Source organism: Aureobasidium subglaciale, assembly GCF_000721755.1.
Source record: "Aureobasidium subglaciale EXF-2481 unplaced genomic scaffold scaffold_7, whole genome shotgun sequence".
Taxonomy (NCBI): Eukaryota; Fungi; Ascomycota; class Dothideomycetes; order Dothideales; family Saccotheciaceae; genus Aureobasidium; species Aureobasidium subglaciale.
In genome coordinates, this window is record NW_013566988.1 from 626040 (window position 1) to 643685 (window position 17646).

Sequence of the window (17646 nt, forward strand, 5' to 3'; positions counted from 1 at the left end):
AGAAAGCGATGCTCATCTCAGCTTCATTATAAGACTTTGTTCGGACACATGCATGATGGAAGAGGAGGCTGGGAACACCGGACATAGTAACGAACTTGGCAAAGTAAAGCTGTGGGGTCTCCACACGGCTTGCTTGCAGTCAATCCTCACGGCAACCTGAGGCAAGGACAGAGAAGCTCGCAGCTTTGGTCTTGGAGGTTGGAAGAAGAGATAGAACAAATGCCAGAACATGTGGCTAGGCAGCCGCATAACAAAAAGGGATTTTGGCCATATGTTAGCGTACTCGGAAGCTAGGGATCCGATCACCTCATTGTGCCGCCAGCCGCGGGGAGGCGGACGTCAAGTCTCGTCATCGCTTGGCCCTATTACGCTGACATTTTGGCTTCTCTGGGTAGCTATTTAGGCAGCCAGACCTCTGCCATCCGTGTAGGACAGTCTTTCCATATCATAAGCAAAAATGAGGTTCTTACACATCCTCCCTCTGGCTGCTTTAAGCACCGCCTTTATCGTCCCCAATGAGCAGATCTTTAGCGAGCTCGCGATTGACGACACCACGCATGCCCGTGCAAACCAGGGATCATGGTCCGAGCAAGTCCTATCCGAGTTGAAGAATGACTTCTTCGAGGCCGAGAAGGGTGTCAAGGAAGCATCTGGCAATGCTAAGCATGCCCTCGATGAAGCCTTCAGCACTGCTTCGGACTTTGGAAGCTCCATGACAAGCAAGGTCCAGGAGACCGCGTTCGATGCTAAGTCTTGGTTCGAGTCTGCTACCAATGAAGCATATGACGCCCTGGACCACCATGAGCACCCTCACCCTCCTCACCACGGCGGACCTCCCCACCACAAGGATCCTCACCATGACCACAAGCCCAACGAGACTGTCTGGCAGCTGCTCAGTTCGTCCAAATACACCGAGAAGTTCTCTAAGCTGATCAGCGAGTACCCTGAGATCGTTGAGAAGCTCAACTCGACTGACTCTGGCAACTTCACCGTCTTCGCGCCTAAGGACTCGGCATTCCCTGATCACCACCCTCACCACAAGCCCAGCAAGGAGGCGATTAAGAAGTTCATCGAGTACCACATCAGTGATGACTTCTACCCTGCTGGCAGAGTCCTTATCACCCACACCATCCCCACTCTCTTGGAAGGCGAGCACTTGCCCGGCAAGGCTGCTCAGAGATTGAGCGTACACATCGGTCTCAGAGGTCTGACCATCAACTTCTACTCTCGTGTTGTTGCCGTCAACATTTTTGGCACCAACGGTGTCATTCACGGAGTCGACAACCTCCTGATTCCTCCTCCTAGAGCCTTCAAGATCATTGATCTCCTGCCTTCTGAGTTCTCCACCTTCGAGTTGGCTCTCGGCAAGACTGGTCTCCTCGATGCATACAACAGCACCGACCACCCCAGCGGTACCCTTTTCGCTCCTTCCAACTTCGCCTTCCAGAAGCTTGGACCTAAGATCAACGGATTCCTCTTCAGCGAGTATGGGCGCAAGTACCTCAAGGCTCTGATTCTGTACCACGTAAGTGTAAAGTGATCCTATATGTAGCTGATTTATACTGACATGAACTAGACTGTTCCCGACAACGTTCTATACAGCGATGCCTTCATCAAGGCTGATGCCCAGGATGGCATTCCCAAGGGTCACTGGCACGTCGACCTTCCTACAGCACTCGAGGACCACTCTCTCTCAATCGATGTTGGAAGATACGGTGGCTTGATCGATATCAAGGTCAATGCCTTCTCTCGCGTCAGTGTTCAGGATGGCATTGCGGCCGATGGAGTAATCCAGGTTGTCAGCGATGTTTTGATTCCTCCTAAGAAGCTCGGTAGCGCCAAGCTCAGAAGCTCCAACTGGTTCAGCGAGAAGGAGCTCAGCGTCGAGGAGTTCAAGGCCAGATTCGAGCCTTTCGTCGAGAGAATGATTGACCTCTAGATGATTAGAGGTGGAATCATTGTTGCGTGACATGACCATACGATCCTTTACGAGACTTATTCAATATGTAGCAGTAGTAGCCACTCGGGCTATCAGTATAGCAGAATTTGCATCTATTTCGAGATGTTGTCCAATGATTGATCAAGGCGATTCCACTCATGCTCAAGACGACAAGGTTGCAGCCGGACAGAGAGGCATCAGCAGACAGCGCACGGTGAAGGCGGGAGTAGCAGAAGACCGTGACGGTGATAAAGCCAGTTGGGGAAGAGCAGAGATATGCTTCAATCAAGCGCATTCAGGACGAGCTGCATGGTCACATTAACCTCTCTTAGAGGAGGATGCTGGAGCAGGGTGGGATTGGGCCAGAGGAATTGGCCAATGAATAGGCGTAATTTGCGGAGAGCGGGAGCGCATAACACAGCATGGCGGATTAAAGTTTTGTGCATTCTTCCGTGCAGAGCAGCATGCACACTTTCCCAGTCGCTCGCGCCATGATTGTGGAATAGACACGACACGACACGACCTCGTCCACAATGGTTGCCCACCTCCATCCGCGCTCGCGGTCGACCATGTCGCTCTTCAGCGGGTGTCTCGCTGTTTGCTTCGCCGTCGTGGCCGCTCCTCACATTCTCCCGTGTCCAGTCGACAAGACACAAGTGGCCGACAGTGCTTCGCCAGACGGTGAACCCAGACGACGAAGACGCCGCAAGCAGACAATTGCCGTGCCCGACTCTGAGCAACAAGACGACAGCGACTCCACCGACACGACCCGCCCAAAGCGCGAGTGTCCTGTACCCAAGCCCAGCGGTCTCATCGGTCAAGCCATGGGCTTCAAACCTCAGGAACCACGACAGAAGCCCACAATCATCATACAGACCTTGCGAGACCGCCACGCCAGCCAAGACGACCAGTCAAGCGACAAGTCCCTGTAGAAGAACAAAGATACGAACAACTCTTCACTCTATTTCGTCTACATTTCATCCTCACGACACATGCGCCGACCACTACCACTACTCCTCTGGTCTAATACATATATACCCCCCTCCCGACCTGTTCACTAGACGGCAAAAAACCCCTCAAGAGCACCCACTCCCCGAGACGCCGTGCACTCCTCCTGGCGAGATGTAGCTACAGCTGCTCGTTCCTGTGCTCGTCGAGTTCGAAGCCGTTGTCAGAGTGACATTCTCGAAGTCGATATTGAAACAAGGATGCACCTTTGAGCAACTCACGCTCGTCGTACGCTCCTTGGTCTCTTTGCCAGAGAGCCAGCCGCTGAAGTTGGCAAACACGACATTGCTTATGTCCATCAAGCTCGTGCCTGCGTAGCTGCCATTGTTGCCCGATCCTTGATCAATTGTCGGTCCTGCGTCCGCACCTTCGACTTGGAAGTTTGAGAAGACTACGTTGCGGACGGATCCCCAGCCGCCTCCTCGCGCCTGCCCGCCATTCTCGTAGTAGCCATTGGCAGATGGATTTTGGGGGACCAAGGCGCCGACCCACGTTTTGATTAGAACAGACCCGTGCATATCTTCGTTCCATCGGATGATCTGCCTGGAAGTCAGTTGCTACGCTTCTTCGGTGCTCGACGACAGGGCCTACCTTCACGTCATCCACGACCACGTTTTCAACCGTATTGTCTTCGAGGTATTGCCCTAGACTGCCGATCGCCATGCCATTCCCGCCTCTGCATGTCGCATTCTGAACAAAGATGTTTGAGGACCTGGGCTTGATGGCAATACAGTCGTCACCTCCTTGATATACAAAGTTGGTGAGCCGGACGTTCTTCGAGTCCATTGTATCTATATCAAATCAGCCCGCTTGCTGGTTGTGTATAAAATCTTCAACACACTTACCGAACCCATCCGTATTTTGTACCCAGTTCTGACTCGCATTTGCCTGTGTAGCAGTGGCGTTACAGTACAGCTCGTCGACCCACATGTTAGTGCCGTTCATGATGTTGAAACTCCACAATGGTGGATCAATGATGAAGAACTTTTTGACAGTCACGTCCGAGACGTTCCAGAACACGAAAGGCATGGGTCTTCCCGGAACGGTGTGTCCTGCTTCTGCGGTGTACCTTGTTGTGATCAGCAAGATGTATTGCACATTTCGACGAGTCGGCACTTACCAGACATCGCCATTCCCGTGTATGCCTCCTGTCCCGTATCCATTAATGCGAATATGATCGCCGGTCAAAATGAACGAGGCAGCATGATTCTGGAAGGCAATAGGGTAGGTAGAGCTGTTTCGTCTCCAGTACTCGATGTCAGGAGAGAACTAGCATCGTATTAGTACTGCATATCTCCTCTTTGGTGATACCACGTGGCATACCGTCCAAATACCTTGCCAATTGATGTTCACATCATTCACCGTCGGGTTCAACTTTGAAGCGATATAGTAATTCTGTCCTTCGGGGAACGTGATGTCCCCTCCATTACCACATTTGCTGAATGCTTTGAGGATATTTGGTACATCATTGGTGGTGCCGCCGTTCGCGAGGACGGTGCATTGGGGTCGATTGCCATGCTTGGAATAATGAACACCTCCACCAGCAGATACTAGTGGAGTAATGAGAGTGGCAAGGGACCAGAACTTGATAGAAACCATCCTCAACAGCAAAGAAAGGGATAGTGCTATGGACCATCCTCAACGGTAGCTTCATGCTTGTTATATACCATTTTCCAGAAATGCAGCAACTCCTCACTGCACGGCACAAAAGATATGGTGTATTTTCGCTCCAATCATTGCAATGGAACTTTGCAGTGATACTGTAGATCCATTGCGGAGAAGTCTGAGTAAAGGTCAAGATCTTCATAGGTACGAACAAGCATCCAGCCACTTGCTCGGCATGAGACATACCGAGATGCTTGTGAGGGAAGCCGCATGTGAAGCTCAAAACGGAAGGAAGTATTTGTGGGGAAAACCTGTGACGTATATGCTCTTCTTTCCATGCAAGGCACAGCGCGACCGACACTGGCCCAGTATTAGTCTGATTGACCACCTATCGATTAACAACACCCGTACACTCTCTCGGGTCTTAATCATGGTAGTTGCAGCATTGGCAAGAACACGCTTTGTGGCAACCCTGCCGCGAAGCTACATCCAGAACTTCACGCGTTCATATACCTCCACTGCACCTAAAAAGGCAGCAAAGAATCGTCTCTACAACTCGTGAGCTCTACTCTTGTAACCAAGAACCTCAATGGAAGACCGAAAGTACTAATGATCCCACAGCGTGCGCTATGAACATGAATTCGAGACCTTGAACTTGCTCTCATCCAGCAGCCGCATACCTCTAATCACCCTCTGGTCCGCCTCATGGTGCCCCTCCTGCAAAGTCATCGCCCCACTGCTCAAAGAACTCATCAATGAAGGCGTTGGAGAAGCTCAAGGTGGTGTCTCGTATGCCGAGATTGAGCTCGACTCACCAACTCTGGGAGAATTGGCTTTGAGATATCAGGTTAGTTTTTCTCTTCATCGAATATTGATAAGCGACGGGATTTTAACGATTGCAGGTCAACTCGCTGCCAACTTTATTGGCTTTTGATAGACAGGAGGCTCAGCTGGAGACAAAAGTCCATAAGGTGGATGATATGAAGAACAGACAGTTTCTCATCAACTGGATCGAAACGGAAGCGAAGCGTCACGGCGAGGGTGGCGCTGGAGGAAGCAGTCTATTCAACCTCTTCAGAAGTTGACCGATTACAGTTCAATGGGTGAGATGCAGGGGGATCGAAGAATGGAGTTTGTCAAAGGGGGCGAAGACTGTGATTTTGCAAGGGTACGAAGACACCTGCACGTCTAGCATTGAAAATAGTTGGTTTGAAAAGACACAAGGGGTATATATATGGTCTACTAAAGCAAACAACGATTTTTTAAGCTGTCGAGAAGCAGCGGAGAACCAGTAATCAAATATCATTAATGCACCATGAAACGCCGCATGATTAGAGCTACCCGTCCCTTCCTTTTCGTTCATCAGACATGATCACATCGGGGTTTCACCGGTCCTCTGAGCGGACTTCCACTGAGACATTACGCGACTTTTGTCAACAGTCGTGCGAAACGATTAAATAAGGATAGAATCAAAGAACCGCAGATCCGGGTATCAATATGGAATCTCTGCCAGAATAGATGATGGCTAGAGTGATCTCGCACAAAGTGTTGTGGACTAAGCCTGATAATACAGCGCAGACTGATTGGTGACGGGATTTGGTGCCACATACACATTCTGGTATGGATGGGATGGCATGGTGAAATCGGCATTGGCAAACATTGGGTTCACCATACCTGCTGGCGGACGTCTGGAAGCTGCTGGGGCTTGCGTGGACGCAGGTGCAGCGACGGGCGTAATGGCGGCCGAATACTGTCCATATGGTTGTTGCATCGGCACAGGGCTCGTAAGTAACGACGTGGAGTGAACAGAAGCGATTGGCTGTGGCGGCGGCTGCGTTTCGTCAGTCCAGCCCCATTTCTCTTTGAGCTCCTTAAACACGAAAGCGATGCGCCATCCGGTCTCCTTGTTGATCTTTTGGAAAATCTGAAGCACTTCCTCCTGCTCGCGGCGGTCGGTCAAGCACTCGGCAGCGTGGGCCAATGAACGGATAGCTACGCTGGCAACACCCCTGGTTATTTGGTTAGTATAGAGCGTGGCTACAGAGTGGGCGTGCTCGCTTACCTGTCCTTAACATGTGCAGTAATGCCACAGATCATCTGGGAATGGCGATGCTGCATGTCGTGCATCTCAGGATTGTCGAGACCAAAGTATGGGTGTATTTGTGAAAGGAGGACCATCACAGTGTGATAGAACAGACGAGCGACAATGGTCGTACGCTTGATCAGCCATACCTCGGGGAAACAGGACTTGGACGAGGTATGCTGAGGGTAGAGATAGGCCATAGGATGCATAGTACGTGGGATGTTGTCGTTCCAGGCATCAGTCCAGGACTTTAGCTTTTGCCATTCACCGTATCTGTTCTGGCGACGCATCTCCTCGTCTCGTTGATCCTGCTCCTGGTGTCGAGGTATGGTGGCTCTGAAGTTTGCAACCTTTGCGACGATGTAGAGCATACGGTGAGTCCAGATTTCCTCTCGGCCGTTGTGTATCTCGCGGTTGAAATCCATGTCAATGCCCCAGTCGTCTGGATCCCAAGCGACCTGCCAGTTGAAATGAAGACAACTCAACACCTCAAGTCCAACATTAAGCCAGAAGCAGGCGGCACCAATTCCGGATGAGCGGGCGTTCCAGCCACATTCTTTGATCAGAGCACGAGCGCCAGCGATATGGTTCATTCTCTGCAGAGCGCGTTCACTCATAATCTCATAGACGTTCAGGATGACAGCAGTAGTAGCACATACGATGGTGTCGCGGTTGGGATTTTGAAGATTCTTGAGCAAATACCTCGTTGCAGTGTCGTAGTAATGCAGGGCCTTCTCCTCACTGTAAGCAGAGTTGACAAGCACCAGATGACGAGCACCGCAAGCTAGAAAGGCGTTGAGCAGCATGGGTTCCCCCAATGAATGGAACGGTAGCAGACGTGAGAACTATCAGGGTTAGCGGGGAGCCTGAGAAGCAGACACAGGGCGAGTACGCACGTGTTTCATAGGATCCATACTGTCCATCCAGAGGCCAACCTCTTCGACGAAGACCTGCATGAACAAAGTCTCCTCCTGCGTAGTGAGAAATTCGCGCCTACCCTCGGTGGCATCTTCTTGGTCTTGCTGCTGACTATAGGCTGATATGGAGTTTCTCTGTTGGTTCGAGAAGGGAGAGTCCTGGTTTGCGTGGTTTGAAGGATTGAAGGCGTCGTACTTGTGATCGTCGGCCGAAGGGTATGACTCGGGAAGCATGCCCTGAATTGATGGTAGTGGTTGATATGACATGTTGGGAGCAGACGGAGTAGCTCCTTGAGCGTGGGCATGAGCTTGGACCTGAGCATGGGCTTGAGCCTGAGCCTGAGCCTGGGCCTGAGCATGTGCCTGGGCCTGCGCGTGAGCATGAGCCTGTGCTTGTGCATGGGCATGTTGTGCTTGAGCGTGCGCCTGGGCCTGAGCCTGAGCCTGAGCCTGAGCATGGGCGTGAGCGACAGCAGCTGGATTATATTCGAACATGGGCATGGCCGTCATATCAGCGGGCTGTAGGTGCTGCTGGACGATCGAGGGTCGCGACGGGCGCGTGTCCTTTGCACTGTACTTCTCCATACCTCCGACATACTCGGAGGCAATGTCGCGGGACTCGTCCATAAAGTCGACCTTCCATTCGAGCGTGGGGGCTTTCTGCGGAGGCCCTTGGCAGTTTGTATCGATGAAGTTGAGGCGCAGACCGCGTTTACATTGGCGATTGGACTTGCGACAGTTCTGGCATATGGGAGCTCCCTCGTCGCACTTGAGATGGCGCTCGCGACACGTCAAACATCCCGTCCGGACGCGCTTTGGTTTGCTAACCACGGCCGCTGCTGTGTCGGCCACAGGCGCGTCGCCATTGCCCGTTGGCGCAGTCATGAGACTGGTCCTTGTCGCTTGGACTCGGTCGGCTGGCTGGCCGGGAGCGTCGCTGAGTCGACTTTGGTCGTGTCGAGTCGGATGGGAAACAGTGGTCGTTTCTTGCGTCGTTGCGTGCAGGCCCAAGACTCGATACTTGGCCTAGTCGCGTCTACTTGGCGACGCTATTCGCACCACAGCACGAGCTATACAACAGGTTGATTCGACAAAGATGGCCTCAGAACATGAAGGTGCTGGTTGAACTCAAAAGCACGATGCAAAGGTGGGAATCTACTGCCGAGTTGAAGCACGTCTGCACATGCCTCCGTCGCCGTTCGTGAGCTCGGGCCCTCGCTTCCGCTTCCGCTTCTGCTCCTTCCTTTCCTGCATCCTGATCCTGCTCTCCACTAGCTTCTCCTTCCTCGACTGATCGTATCTCGCTTTTGTTTATGCACACTGCCTACCTGACCTGCTGCCTCATGCAGTCTGCTGAGTTTGTCGCTTGCAAAGTTGGAATCACATCCTCAAAACACTCTGTCGCCCGCTGCCTTTTTCGGCTACCTGCCTCCAGACCCTTGGTTGCTCAACTGGCAATCTGAGCCTACTTGAGAGCGCCTTCCCGCTGTCACCTGTCAATCTTACCAACCACCTCTCATGATTCGTACCTGAGCGCCTCACAAGAACCACTCAAAAGTTAACATGGCCCTTTTACAATCTTCCACCCTGCCTCCTGCACAGCCAGCCTATGTGCTCAGAGGTCATAATGCACAGATTCACAGCGTTTGCTTTGTGCGCCATAACACCCGCCTCCTGACTGGTGATGCCGAGGGCTGGCTCGTCCTATGGAACCTTGCTACCAAGCGACCTGTCGCTGTATGGAGGGGTCACTCTGCTGCTGTTCTAGCCTTGTCTACATGGCCAGACGATAGGCTGATTACGTGAGTCCCGGACACATGTCACTTTTCATTTGCTTCCCACAGTACTGATAATAACGAAAGACATGGGAGAGACGGTAAGTTGCGTGTTTGGCAACTTAAGCATTCTGACGAGCCTACCTTCTCTGTTGTTCTACCCATAGAAGATTCCGTTACGCCTCGCCACGAGCCATGGCTACTGCATACCATATCAGTGAATACCCTTAATTTCTGTGCATTTTCCGCCTGCAAAGCCTCTCCATCAGAAGCTGCACAACTATTCCCTGAAGCCAATGACACTGCCCTCCTCGTAGCTGTGCCAGGAGATCGCGAAGGCGACATTGACGTTTATTCGTTACCTTCAAAATTGAGACTCACCACCGTCTGTGCACCCAAGACCGTCAAATTAGGTACTTCCTGCTTATGTTATCCAACCTGATCACGACTGACATCAAAACAAAGGTATGGCTATGTGTGTCAAAATCATGATTCACACCAGCAAGCTCGTCTTGATAGCAGGTTATGAAGGCGGTGACTGCTGTGTATGGCGGTTTGATCAGGGTACATGGACCTTGCTCTCCTCCACTAAGAGCCATAGTCAGCCGATATTGTCGCTAGACGCTGCGAAGTCTCTCGACAGATACTACACATCTGCTGCAGACGCTACTATAGCTAGCTACTCCCTCGCAGACCTCACCGCATGCCGGCCTGTGAAGGCGATGGAAACGAAACACTCCGGTCAGCAGGCTCTGCATGTCAGATCTGACGATAGGATCTTTGCTACGGCCGGATGGGACGGGTGTGTGCGTGTCTATTCGGCTAAGACGCTGCGTGAACTTGCTGTGCTCAAATGGCACAAGCAAGGCTGCTACGCTCTCGCGTTCGCAGACCTGTTTCCAGAAGATGCCCAGACCCCGGTAGATGACCGAGTGGGTAGCGATCAGGAACAAGCCTCTACAACACTCCAGACAGTTGGTGAGAGACGCAAGACCAAAGCTCAAACGACACACTGGATAGCTGCTGGATCAAAAGACGGAAAGGTTTCGCTTTGGGATATCTATTGACCAGGAGAAGAAGAATTACGCTAAGAAATCGGTCATTAACCAAGATTGAATTCCGAAGCACCACCTCCCATCATGGCCTTTGTCTTTGCGCGCATGATTCTTGCCGCTTCCTGAGCGTCATTCATCTGTGGAGCATCGTCACCGTCTGGCGCCGTTGCTTTTGCACCCGAGCCCTTTGCTCCCTTAACGTTGGCCTTGTGGCGAGAGTCCTTGGACTTCTTGCCTTCTTCCTTGCCAGGACGAAGACCTGGCACCTTGATGCTACCAGGCTTGTCTCTGAGCGCAAAAGCCTTTGCTAAATGACCGAGGTGAAGGGTCTTGATGTTGAAGAATCCTCTTTCGGCAGCCACATGGGTAGCGTAGGCACGGATGTGACTTTGATATGCGCGGCGGGCTTGCTCGAGATGCTTTGGGCTCTCGAGTGCCCATCGCTCGACATCCAGTTGCCAGTCTGTTGCTTTTTCCTCCCACTCACGACCAGAAGAGACTGTACCTGAGGTTGGCGTCAGACCCTTCTTCAGCAGCTCGACTGCGTCGTGACGAGTAAGACCATGTCCTGCGTCTCTTCGGCCTTCCTTCAAGACATCGACGTAGCCTTCCTCGTTGCCCGGTTGTAAGAAAATCAGAGCCCGTCCATCACGTCCTGCACGAGCTGTACGACCAATACGATGGAGATGGTCATCTTTGCTGAATGCGGGATCGTACTCGATGACAAAGTCGACGTTCGGAAGATCCAGACCACGAGAAGCGACATCTGTACATATCATGACCGAAGCATCCTTGTTGGTTGTGAAAGCCTTTAGTGTAGAGGTACGGATGTTTTGCGGAAGCGAACCATGCATACGGAAAATTGAGACTTCGTTATCTTTGCCCGATATGATCGGTGAGATAGCCTCGGTGCACGCGTCGTCAATTGAGCCTCCTTGTCTGATCTTGCCTGGAGCGAGTTTCTTCTCGTAATTCGACAATTCCTTCTCTTTCTCCTTCCTCGCAGTACTTGTGATTGGGTTCATCTTGTTCAGCTCGGATAGTTCGGGGTTCAGTTTTCTCTCCTCTTTGGCCTCAGATCCAGTAATTTTCTTCTCTCCACCACGTGTTAGAATTTCGAAGTGGAAGTCGACAGAGTCAGCACATGACATGAAGACAATGGTCTTCATGACAGATCCCTTCCTGGCAAACGACCTTCGTAGAAGCGCGGCAAGTGTGACCAGTCTCAGTTTGGCTGGCACAACTGCGTACGATTGCTTCAACTGAGCCGGCGCCGAGAAGGCGTGGCCATTGCTTTCCGCGTCTTCTGCATCTCTAGGCTTTTCAGCAGATATTGACACAGCTTCCTTCAGAGCGATATTGCCCAGTCTCTCAACGTCCATCTTGATGGTTGCAGAACACAAGACGGTTGTTCGTTTCTCGGGTAGTCCGGGAATAGGTTGCTGGACCTTTCGCATACGAAGATTCATCAAAGACACAATCTTCTGAATGTCGTTCTCAAAACCAAGCTCCATCAGACGATCACCTTCGTCCAGTACTAGCCATCTTACGTTGCTTACATCGAGTCTCTCTGTGTGCTCCAAGTGATCGACCAAGCGACCAGGGGTGGCGACAAGGATGTTCAGGCCCTTTCTTAACCTCGCTTTCTCTGATTGTTTCTTCTCTCCACCAATGACGGTTCCAGCGACAATCCAGTGAGCAGCGCCAAGTAAAGTTTCGAGGACAGTTGAAATCTGCTTGCTGAGTTCGCGAGTGGGGGCCAAGATGATGGCGAACAGACCAGAGTCTCGCGTGAGACCACCGGTACCGCCATTTGCTTTTCTCGCAGTCTCCGACATAGTCACCAAACGTTGCACGATAGGAAGAAGGTATGCCAGTGTTTTACCGGAACCAGTCTCGGCCTGGATGAAAGCGTCGGAGTCGTCCTTTACCAGTTGTGCCACAGCCTTTGCCTGAATGGCTGTCGGGGCTTTGATGCCCATCTTTTCAAGCAAGTGGCGGGCTACGTTTGCGGATAGACCTAGCGACAGGAAAGTGTCCAGCTCCGAGCTCAAAGGAGCGTTAGAGGGTTGTACGGGTTCCGCATCTTCTGCTTCCTCTTCTTCCTCGACAGGAGCGGTCGTAGCGGAGGGGTTGTACGTGAACAGAGAGGAGATGACCTCCTTTGGGCGCTGTCTGGGGGCGTTGTTGCTGTCTCTAGGGCCGGTGCGACCAGTAGTGTGTGTGGGCTTGTACTCGCCGCCGTCGGTCTTCTGGCGCTTGAATGGCCGCGGTTCCGAGTTTGATCCTGAGCGGACGTCGTTCCTCGCATCGTTCTCTTTCTTGTAGTCCGGGTTGCTCTTGTTCTGCCCGTATTGCAAGGCCTTCTTCGCCGTCAAACGATCCTTCCAGCGACCACCTGTGTATGCTGTAGTTTTCGGGGCCCATGGCTTATCGCCGACCGCGAAATTCAGAAGCATACCATCGTCAGCCATTTTGACCTTTTTTCCTTCGAACTAACAGAATGTTGTGAAGTCTTGAAAATTTCCAGTCTTCACCCAAACAGGAAGCCTTCAAGAAACTGTCCGCAGATCCGGAGTCGACGCCAAGCGCAAGGGTAGCAGAGCTTTGGCCAGGCACATTTGCCCGCAGTCTCCCCCGAGATGCATCAGTAGCACTCTGGAACCTCCACCATCAGTTGATCCAGCGAGGAAATGATTGAACTTCTCGTCACGCTACTGCGTAGTCCTCTACTCCTCTCGGGTCAGCGCCGGAAACAAAGCGCCATCCGGCACATGTACAAAGATCTGTAGCTCGACAAGTGCATGTATTGAAAGTTACCTTAACGCTCGACGGGTTTACAACTCGAGACTTCTACAGGGAGTTGCACCCGAGTGTCACTCGTGATCGCAGCGCATCTTCTGGTCATGTTTCTGGAGATTGACATTTGCAATGTTGAAACAATGCTAACAGAACGCCAAACTTCCCATGGGGTGAATATGGGCTGTGATGACTCACCTCGTATCGCACCAGACGCAAGCAGTGTCTCTCACTTGGATACAGCTTGACACTTGTCACCCGTCTTTCCACGAGCTTTTGATTCAGACTATCATGACCACTACTCAAGCTCTTCTTCGAGGTCTGCCTTCGCTTAAAGGCCCATTCCGTCCGCTGGATCTTAGCACGTTTCCACCGGGCCCTCATGAAGCTTTCATCAACTGGCTCAAAGATGCAATCGACAATGACATCAAGGAACCCCACTCCATGACTCTCTCGACAGTCGACGAATACGGATATCCGGATGCTCGAGTTCTCATCCTCAAGAACCTTGACCATCGCGGATGGCATTTTGCAATCAAAGCAGACAGCCCCAAAGGCAGACAGATTCTGAACAACCCTGCGGTCGCGTTGACGTTCTACTGGCCCTACGTCGGCCGCCAGATCCGCATCAGAGGTACAGCCACTCAGTTGCCGGCTGCGGAGAGTGCCAATGACTTTCTGGAGCGGCCGATTGGGTCGAAGGTCACAGCTCTGGCGTCGAAGCAAAGTGAGATATTGGAAGATGCGGGAGAGCTGCAACGAGAGCTTTGCAATGCACAAGAGAAGATGAAGTCGGAACCAGAATATGTGTCTCCTGGATGGACTGTATTCGCCGTTGCACCCCGTAGTGTTGAATTTTGGCAAGGTGCGACAGACCGCATGCATCAGAGATTGCGATATGAGACTTTGAATGCCGGTAAAGAGTGGAGTAAGGATGTGTTGTATCCTTGAATTGTTTTTTTATCCGGATGTCAACATGAATGTTGCTTGAGCAAGTGCTTTAATAGAACTTGGGACATCCTCTGGTGCTAGATATGAAGCGGTTCGTGATCGTTTAATCATTGAGCTACTCTCCAGAGATATTACTGTGACCCGAACACCGAAAAGCGGAATGCGTAGTCGAAACATGGGCGTTTGTTGGCTGTGAGAGCCGCGAGATTGCGCCAAAACCACATCGTCACCCGTTGACAAACAGAATTCCACTTCAGCTAAGCCCAGCGCGAACAATACGCCATGCTCTGTAGACTGAATGATTATCGACTTTGGCCGTTCGGCCCCAAGTATATTCTCCGCCTATCGTTAATAGTGATCTGCGTGTGTGGCAGTACTGAGACACGAGAAACCGTTGAACCATGACGTGGGTTGAAAAGCAACATGCATTGATGTACGCGCCAGTGCCGCTCTTCTGCAATCTGCATATAGGAAAGGTTCACCGCAAAATCTACTGTCACAACTTGCCCACATCCTTGCAGTATGGCTCAACGAATGCGCGCTGTACAGTATACCTCTGTCCAGGGAGGACTGGAGAAGAATCTACGCTACACGGAAGAGGCCTTGGCTCCGCAGCATGATGAACAGATGCAACGAGGAGACCACATCATGGTTGAAGTCATTTCTGCCTCTATCAACCCACTGGACTGGAAGATGCCAGAGACTCCGGTGCTTGGGAAGGCCCTGACTTACTCCTTTACCTCTTCCGCCACGATACCTGGTATGGACTACTGTGGAAGGATAAAGTCAACTGGCTCTACCATCGACACCTTCAGCATCGGCGAAATGGTATATGGACGCTTGACTAGACCTACGTCTTCCGGAACTCTTGCCCAATACGTCAACATCGACCCTGGAACCTGCATTCCCCTTCCAGAAGGAGTAAATCCAGACGATGCTGCTACACTTGGTATCGCCGGTGAGACGGCTTACCGCAGCATTGTACCCAATGCGAAGGCCGGCGATAGAGTGTTTATCAATGGGGGCTCTTCAGGTACAGGAACATTCGGTATTCAGATTGCGAAGTTGCTTGGCTGCCATGTTACGGTATCCTGCTCGACATCAACTATTGAACTCTGCAAAGAGCTCGGAGCAGACGAAGTCTTCGACTACACCAAGACAGATCTGATCGCGGAGCTCATCGAGTCTGGGAAGACAGAGCCCTTTGACCTTGTAGTCGACGATGTCGGCGAACCATCAGATCTGTACAAGGAGTCACATCTTTATCTCAATCCTGAAGGCAAGTTCATCTCGATCGGCAGCAAAAACGATATCGCGTCACTCGCGGCGCGTACACTTCCGACATTCTTGGGTGGTGGAAGACGCAAGTCTGAGCAGGTTCACGTGCTTCTTGGTACACATCGAGATGATCTGGTGCAGCTTGGTAGGTGGATGGCGCAAGGCAAGATCCGGGCTGTTATCGATTCAACCTATCCTCTGAAGGAAGCTGCAGAGGCGTACGCAAAGCTGAAGGGCGGTCACACGCACGGCAAAATTGTGATTAGGGTCGGCGCGAAGCATTGACCCGAGCTGAGGTGTCTCACGTAGTGTCAGAAATGCGATGGAAGTTACAACAAGGTGTTCATCATCTATAATATACATATAGCATCCGAATTATGACGGGGGAAGTCTGGAGTCAGGCGTATTTTGAAGCACAAGCAAGGGTACCAACCATACTCAAAAGCACCGCGTACTGTCCATACTCGAGCAGAGACAATTACAATTTCGACTTGTCAAATGTCCGACAATGGATTGAAAAACACCACGTCGACCTCGCAGCGCGGGGAAGAGCGACTTCCAGACTAGACGCGAATTCACTTGCCAGCTCAGCACACAGACTCGTCGAGGGTGCGACGAGATGGCATTCTCCATATTCCGCGCCCACCAGGGTATTCCTTGCTCCTTTACCGTTCAAAGCAAGATAGCATCATCTGACAACATGTAGCGATCCTGCAATGGCGCCCTTGCACACTGAGCACCTTCGGACGTACGATACACACCTTCCGTGAGGTCCAACCTCTCCGTACATTCAGAAAAGAGCTTCGAGGATCGCAAAAGACAGTGGGCTTCGTGCCGACCATGGGCGCATTGCACGAGGGGCACATGTCGTTGGTGCGTCAGGCCGCCGCCGAGAACACGGATGTCTTTGTGAGCATCTACGTCAACCCAACCCAGTTTGGTGTGAATGAGGATCTGGACAGCTACCCAAAGACATGGCAAGAGGATATGGATAAGTTACAGACTCTGAACAAAGAACTAGAGAGCGATATTGGTGCGGGACGCATCACTGCTGTGTTTGCTCCGACAACAAAGGTCATGTACCCTACGTTACCGCCATCGTCAGAAATATCAGGCTCAGGATCATTTGTCACAGTCACACCCCTGGGAAGTCTGCTGGAAGGTGCTTCACGACCAGTCTTCTTTCGTGGAGTCGCTACAGTCTGTATGAAGCTTTTCAACATTGTCATGCCTGAGCGCGTGTACTTTGGACAGAAGGACGTACAACAAACGGTCGTCATCAGGCGCATGGTCAAAGACTTCCATCTCGACACCGAGGTGAAGATCGGACCAACTGAGCGTGAAGCTGATGGCCTGGCCTTGAGCTCGAGAAACGTCTATCTAGGTGCAAGGAGACGGGAGGTCGGTGTAGTCCTGTCACGCACATTAAAGGCCGCCGAGAAGAAATACTTGCAAGGCAAACGCCTCCGCGCCGATATCCTGTGGCCCGCCAATGAGGTCTCAACGAGCAAAATGATGGAACAAGACGATTTACCACCCTCAAAGCGTGCGAGGATTGAGGTCGACTACATCTCGTTGGCCGACCCGGACACTATGGAAGAGGTCGATGTCGTAGATCCCTCCAAGGGTGCTATTCTCAGTGGAGCCATCAAGATGTTACCTCTCGAGGAGCCTCAGGAGGGTGAAGACTGCGGATTGGGCGGCGGTGTTGTTCCTGTCAGACTGATCGATAACATCATTCTTCAGCCGATAGACTGATTTAGTAACATAGTACACAGCTATGAGCACAGGGCGACTCGCAAAGAGTACTTACATTACAAACCCCTTTCAAATATCAGAATGATCCGAGAGTGCCCAACGCCTTGGTTGCAACCAAAGATAGCATATCGATTAGGCTTGGATGACGACAGGCCTGGTGCAACTCCGAAGTGTTAATACTTTTCAACATTCACAGTAAAGTAAACAAATCAGCACGTCGACGGAAAGTCGGTAGTCTGGAGTTGCCGTGAGTGTTGATGTCTGGTCGATCGCTATCGAGAACCTCTGCTTGAAGTCCGTAGCGGGGAAGCCATTTTCGACATCTCATGACGGCGTTGCTGCATACAAGCATGCTCAATCCTTGATCGCCTGCCGCTTCTCTGCGCAACCCACGAGGCTTCCATCAGCCCGTTCGTATGACCCACTGCCTGATGTAACACCATCTGCAAGCCCCGAGCCGAAAGAAGCTGGACGTGTG

The 17646-nt window shown here is 51.7% G+C and overlaps 10 protein-coding genes across 10 annotated transcripts; 7 read left to right on the top strand and 3 right to left on the bottom strand.

The window, feature by feature from the left end:
* Positions 1-333: 333 nt before the first annotated feature.
* On the top strand, positions 334-2368 carry AUEXF2481DRAFT_38807 (uncharacterized protein). Its single transcript, XM_013489520.1, has 2 exons — positions 334-1525; positions 1577-2368. Exons 1-2 carry the CDS (start codon positions 458-460, stop codon positions 1937-1939), a joined length of 1431 nt encoding a protein of 476 aa, XP_013344974.1. The 5' UTR covers positions 334-457; the 3' UTR covers positions 1940-2368.
* AUEXF2481DRAFT_643072 (uncharacterized protein) lies at positions 2367-3080 on the top strand. The gene has a single exon (XM_013489697.1). It carries the CDS (start codon positions 2473-2475, stop codon positions 2869-2871), a length of 399 nt encoding a protein of 132 aa, XP_013345151.1. The 5' UTR covers positions 2367-2472; the 3' UTR covers positions 2872-3080.
* On the bottom strand, positions 2997-4546 carry AUEXF2481DRAFT_28482 (glycoside hydrolase family 28 protein; the record flags this gene model as incomplete). The annotated part of the gene is made up of 6 exons (XM_013489454.1): positions 2997-3083; positions 3169-3486; positions 3539-3738; positions 3793-4016; positions 4068-4216; positions 4271-4546. 6 exons carry the CDS (start codon positions 4544-4546, stop codon positions 2997-2999), a joined length of 1254 nt encoding a protein of 417 aa, XP_013344908.1.
* Positions 4547-4982: 436 nt separating this feature from the next.
* AUEXF2481DRAFT_4028 (uncharacterized protein) lies at positions 4983-5637 on the top strand (the record flags this gene model as incomplete). Its single annotated transcript, XM_013489370.1, has 3 exons — positions 4983-5110; positions 5174-5399; positions 5455-5637. The coding sequence occupies 3 exons, from the start codon at positions 4983-4985 to the stop codon at positions 5635-5637; spliced, it is 537 nt and encodes a 178-aa protein (XP_013344824.1).
* A 470-nt stretch (positions 5638-6107) lies between these two features.
* Positions 6108-8437, bottom strand: AUEXF2481DRAFT_4029 (uncharacterized protein; the record flags this gene model as incomplete). The annotated part of the gene is made up of 3 exons (XM_013489371.1): positions 6108-6561; positions 6615-7480; positions 7532-8437. The coding sequence occupies 3 exons, from the start codon at positions 8435-8437 to the stop codon at positions 6108-6110; spliced, it is 2226 nt and encodes a 741-aa protein (XP_013344825.1).
* Positions 8438-9115: 678 nt separating this feature from the next.
* AUEXF2481DRAFT_4030 (uncharacterized protein) lies at positions 9116-10394 on the top strand (the record flags this gene model as incomplete). The annotated part of the gene is made up of 3 exons (XM_013489372.1): positions 9116-9354; positions 9415-9740; positions 9793-10394. 3 exons carry the CDS (start codon positions 9116-9118, stop codon positions 10392-10394), a joined length of 1167 nt encoding a protein of 388 aa, XP_013344826.1.
* A 35-nt stretch (positions 10395-10429) lies between these two features.
* On the bottom strand, positions 10430-12856 carry AUEXF2481DRAFT_64617 (uncharacterized protein; the record flags this gene model as incomplete). Its single annotated transcript, XM_013489607.1, has 2 exons — positions 10430-11370; positions 11485-12856. The coding sequence occupies 2 exons, from the start codon at positions 12854-12856 to the stop codon at positions 10430-10432; spliced, it is 2313 nt and encodes a 770-aa protein (XP_013345061.1).
* A 507-nt stretch (positions 12857-13363) lies between these two features.
* AUEXF2481DRAFT_38813 (uncharacterized protein) lies at positions 13364-14353 on the top strand. Its single transcript, XM_013489521.1, has one exon. It carries the CDS (start codon positions 13473-13475, stop codon positions 14130-14132), a length of 660 nt encoding a protein of 219 aa, XP_013344975.1. The 5' UTR covers positions 13364-13472; the 3' UTR covers positions 14133-14353.
* Positions 14354-14586: 233 nt separating this feature from the next.
* On the top strand, positions 14587-16051 carry AUEXF2481DRAFT_38814 (uncharacterized protein). The gene has a single exon (XM_013489522.1). It carries the CDS (start codon positions 14655-14657, stop codon positions 15693-15695), a length of 1041 nt encoding a protein of 346 aa, XP_013344976.1. The 5' UTR covers positions 14587-14654; the 3' UTR covers positions 15696-16051.
* Positions 15874-17379, top strand: AUEXF2481DRAFT_38815 (uncharacterized protein). The gene is made up of 2 exons (XM_013489523.1): positions 15874-16060; positions 16117-17379. Exons 1-2 carry the CDS (start codon positions 16030-16032, stop codon positions 17166-17168), a joined length of 1083 nt encoding a protein of 360 aa, XP_013344977.1. The 5' UTR covers positions 15874-16029; the 3' UTR covers positions 17169-17379.
* The last annotated feature ends 267 nt before the right edge of the window (positions 17380-17646 follow it).

What these genes read in the sequence shown, in the direction of transcription:
- AUEXF2481DRAFT_643072 (XM_013489697.1), top strand. Translation starts at nt 2,473, where the DNA reads ATGGTTGCCCACCTCCATCCGCGCTCGCGGTCGACCATGTCGCTCTTC.
- AUEXF2481DRAFT_38813 (XM_013489521.1), top strand. Translation starts at nt 13,473, where the DNA reads ATGACCACTACTCAAGCTCTTCTTCGAGGTCTGCCTTCGCTTAAAGGC.
- AUEXF2481DRAFT_38815 (XM_013489523.1), top strand. Translation starts at nt 16,030, where the DNA reads ATGGCATTCTCCATATTCCGCGCCCACCAGG. An exon ending in CATATTCCGCGCCCACCAGG is followed by an intron (nt 16,061 to 16,116) that starts GTATTCCTTGCT and finishes GACAACATGTAG; the next exon opens with CGATCCTGCAATGGCGCCCT.
- AUEXF2481DRAFT_38814 (XM_013489522.1), top strand. Translation starts at nt 14,655, where the DNA reads ATGGCTCAACGAATGCGCGCTGTACAGTATACCTCTGTCCAGGGAGGA.
- AUEXF2481DRAFT_38807 (XM_013489520.1), top strand. Translation starts at nt 458, where the DNA reads ATGAGGTTCTTACACATCCTCCCTCTGGCTGCTTTAAGCACCGCCTTT. An exon ending in AGGCTCTGATTCTGTACCAC is followed by an intron (nt 1,526 to 1,576) that starts GTAAGTGTAAAG and finishes GACATGAACTAG; the next exon opens with ACTGTTCCCGACAACGTTCT.